The 4,183-nt window shown below is 45.1% G+C and overlaps 1 protein-coding gene across 1 annotated transcript; it reads right to left on the bottom strand.

Annotated features, from left to right (window-relative positions):
• Window positions 1–259: 259 nt before the first annotated feature.
• Window positions 260–3,499, bottom strand: mc4r (melanocortin 4 receptor). The gene has a single exon (XM_070985865.1). It carries the CDS (start codon window positions 3,172–3,174, stop codon window positions 2,191–2,193), a length of 984 nt encoding a protein of 327 aa, XP_070841966.1. The 5' UTR covers window positions 3,175–3,499; the 3' UTR covers window positions 260–2,190.
• Between the last annotated feature and the right edge of the window lie 684 nt (window positions 3,500–4,183).

The raw sequence follows: 4,183 nt of genomic DNA on the forward strand, positions 1-4,183 counted from the left end.
TGAATGTTTTCGCATCTGACTTCTTGTCTCGTCTGTGCAAAGTGCATCATAAATTAGGCAGACAGACTGTTTTGGATGGTTGGTTTTTCTGTTTTTGGTGCATGAACATGGAAAGATTCATGTTCTTGTGGGATTTAAGGGCTTTATTTCAGGTTTAGTGCTCTTTTTCTGTCAAAGTAAACAGTCGTCAGCCTAGTCTTTGTGTAAAGACTGAAGTCTGCGTTCCAGAGGAAAGCTGACAAAAGGAACTGTTGCTGAGGTGGCAGTATGATTTATTGAAGTTACTGTGCAGCAGCGATTCACAGAGGATGCAGTGGCCAAGCAAACACCTTCAAACCGGCGCACATGAATCAAATTCAAGGCGAAGCTCGTAACAGAATATTTGACACTTGTTTACATCAGTTTTCTTGTGCATTTCACGAGCTTAGAAATGCACTTCAAGTTGAAAAAGGCATAAATAAATAAGGCAATATTGAAAATAGCATTTACCTACATATAAAGGCTGATCACATCAGTTTCTGGTACTTTCACAGAGGATACGGTTGCTCTTTACATCACAGTGCGACATATTTAAGGCAAGGATCGAAAGCAACAAGTTACACAACGCATAGAGAAAAATACATTCAGGAAATCCGTCCTGTTACATAAACATGATGAAAAATAGATCTGCATGGTCACTGGTACATGCTGAGAGCGAAGAGGACAACCCATATGTGCAAATGTTCACAAATATCTACACAAACCACAAATTCAGCAGAGCTTTGATTGGAAATAAACCGACGTCATGAGTCAGAGTGGCCCGTCAGCAGAGCCGTCAGGTCTGTCTGAGATCTCTGCTCAGACTAAAATAAAGTCTGCAAAAATCAAAATGACTTTCTGTTCATCTCTGGGATGCAAATCTATTTTCTGCTGCGCTGCTTCAAAGAGGAAATCAGAGGTGAGGGTCTATAAAAGCAGCATCCCTGATTAGGTTGGGTGTAAAACTGCCAACGTGGAGCCAAAAAGTGGGAATGCGCAGCAGAAGAAAGGTTCCAGGCCACTGTGAAATGTTTGTCTACAGGTGCAAATAAGATGCTTATTAAGTGCCACTTTTGTGCCTGAGAAATACACTGACTTTTAAAGTCATCTTTTTTAAGTCCATTCTGCACGGAGGGAGTCTAATTATTTGTAAATGAGCATTTTTTCCCCCTTTATCGCAGTGGGTTATCTGACAGCTGTGCCCCCCTTCAGTTCAGATCCCAGTCAATAAATACTGTGTGTCAGAAAATAGTCTGTGGTCATTGTGCTGAAACAGAAGATCAGGAAACAGCTGATTTGTTTGTGCTGTTGTTTCATGACTTGGAAAATCACACCTCTTTTCTACAAAGTGGTCAGCTTGAAATGAAGTCTTCCCCCTGTGTTAGATTGCTTTGCTGATCTGCCTCCATCACGGTAAAATACCACCTTGGTAAGAAGGTAGTTGAGCAGGACGTTCCCTGTGCTTAATTTCATGTTTGGCACATCACATATTCAGGAAATCAGGTTCTTTGTCTCGTGAAATGTAAACGTTTCAGAAACTTCTTTACATTCATTGATGCAAAACTAAAGCAGTGTATGCCAGGGACATACGTGTCTTTGTTTGCAGTGTGCAAAATACTGAGGTGGATCACACTCAAACATGGAGGTAGTCTGTCTGAAACCATGCTGATCTCTTTGTTTGAGTGCACACACTGTTGCTTTTAGCTTCTAGGTTGCAACGACTGTGATTTACATGCCGTAAGCCATGTAGACACATAGAGTTCTCTAAGATAAGCACAGTATTTTCGATTTTTTTCTGACACAGAACAACAAGAAGAGTGTGGCAGAGAGACAGACAAGAGTGAGAGGAGAGAAATTGAGAATGGTTCACAGTTTGAGCATGTATGTTGGTTATATACATGCTGCTAACACTTCAAGAACGGCGTTTACAACAAAACAAAGCAGCGTTTGTCTACAGAGCGGTACTCTATTTTACAGGGTGTTTGTAAACCTACCTCTTCAGCAAACCATATGAGAGAGCCCTACTTATCAATCACTTACAGCTGCCTGCGAGAGCAGGGCACGACAGAACCACATCAGTCCACAGAGATCGCAGCTCAAACCCTCCTCAAGTCCTTGTTGGACAATTGTAACTGCATTTGCTGACTGTCAGGTCGCAGCTCAACAGGCAGCTCACACACACAGGAGAGTGTGTGAGCAGCAGAAAATCTCTTTGAAGGTTTTTCGCATCTCTTGGCTGCGAAAGGCGTAGATGATGGGGTCAATGACGGAGTTGCACATGATGAGGATGAGGTACATGTTGAAGTGGGACATGAAGCAGGTGCAGTAGGGGTTCCTGGGGCAGGTGATCATGAGGATGAGGTGGAGGAAGAAGGGCGCCCAGCACACCACGAACACCCCGAGGAGGATGGTGAGGGTGATGGCGCCCTTCATGTTGGCCCGCTGATGGATGGGCGCGTTGCCCGGCAGCGCTGCGATCCGCTTCATGTGCAAACGCGCCAGCAGGAACATGTGGACGTACAGCGACGCCATGAGCACCAGCATGGTGAAGAACATGGTGATGAGGCAGATGAGCACTGTGGTGCTCTCTGAGTAGATGATAAACAGGATGCCGGACACGGTGCAGCACGTCCAGATGCTGCTGATGACCAACATCGCCCTTCGCAGGGTGACAATGTTGTGGTATCGCAGCGCGTAGAAGATGGTGATGTAGCGATCGACGGCGATGGCCAGCAAGCTGCAGATAGATGCTAACAGAGAGCTGCAGATCATAGAGTCAAACACATTGTCCATGCTTTTGATCAAGGTGACGGGGATGGTCAGGTTGCCTCCGTTGATGAGCGCTATGACAATAGTCTCGGAGGCGTTGGACACACTGACAAGCATGTCAGCGACAGCGAGGCTGCAGATGAAGAAGTACATGGGTGAGTGAAGGTTCTTGTTTTTGATGATAGCAGCAACAACCAGGATGTTCTCCAGCAGGCTGACGATGCCCAGAGTGAGGAAAACCTCGGTGGAAATCAACAGCTGTTCGTAGCATCCTGCCGATGAGTCCTTCTCCTCGGCCGATAAGTCTTTGTTGAGTGGCAAAATGCCTGAGGTTTGACTCCTGTTGTGGTAGCCTTGGATCAATCCATGGAGATCTGTGGTGTTCATAATTCCTCCTTTTAAACTCCCTGCCTTTTCCGGTCAAGTCTTCTTTGTCCGTTATTTGTCCATCTGTTATTTGGCTCAACCTGCGCACTTCTCAGTCATCCTCACTATCTGGAGGACCAGCTCAGCATCCTTGAGGGGGAAGTCTTTGCCGTTGTTCCCTCCTCCCTTTATCAACCTTTCAGTCTTGCCAAGAAAGGGAGTTTTCTTCAAACATCTGCTGCTGCTGCTGCTGTTACTCTCAGCCAAAAACAATCCCGCAGCTCTCCTCTTATCTCTCCACTCTGGAGAAAATCAGACTGAAGCAAGAAGTTCAAATAAATGCTCCCTGAATGAAGTGAGAAAGACAGGTGAAGGCAGAAAGAGGCGAAGGCGAAGGACCAAGAGTGAGACTGATTAACAGTGAGGCAGCATGAGATGCTGAGGGATCAGAGCGAAGCAGCTTTCTGTGCAAGTGCAGGCAGATCATCACTTTGTAAGCTACTGTCGTCCTCCCTCTCTCTGCTATTATACCAGGCGCACACACAAACACACACACCCAAGCCCTCCTGGCAGTTTTCGGTCCTATCGGCTCACTGATAAGATGGGAGGAGGAGCAAACTTTGGCTTGACGCACATGAATGAATGATCGCACTCAGAAATGAATGGATTTAAGAGACCTGTTGCAACGGATTACAGGATTTTAATATGTTTTCCAAACCTGAAATGGATACATGAGACAAAAAGTATGATAAACCTTAAGCAGGGTTAGCAGATATTATTCCTATAATGGCACACATGCATTAGCATTCATTTGGAAAATAGAAGTCCAATATTCACCGTCCCTCTAGCTTTGGTTTACTCTCCACCTCCTGATGGAAATATTTAGCTCTAGCTGCTAAATGCTGCACCAACTCGCTGCTGATTTTGCCTCAAAAATCAAAAGCTGTATCAGTTTTCTTGCTTCTTGCTCTTTCATAGCTGGTGTCCTTTTATAACATCTCCGTACATAAATTAGTGTAACAAACTGATT

This window comes from Chaetodon trifascialis, chromosome 18 (genome assembly GCF_039877785.1).
Source record: "Chaetodon trifascialis isolate fChaTrf1 chromosome 18, fChaTrf1.hap1, whole genome shotgun sequence".
Lineage (NCBI taxonomy): Eukaryota > Metazoa > Chordata > Actinopteri > Chaetodontiformes > Chaetodontidae > Chaetodon > Chaetodon trifascialis.

Excerpts from the sequence above, each read along its gene's own strand:
- mc4r (XM_070985865.1), bottom strand. The coding sequence starts at position 3,174 with ATGAACACCACAGATCTCCATGGATTGATCCAAGGCTACCACAACAGG.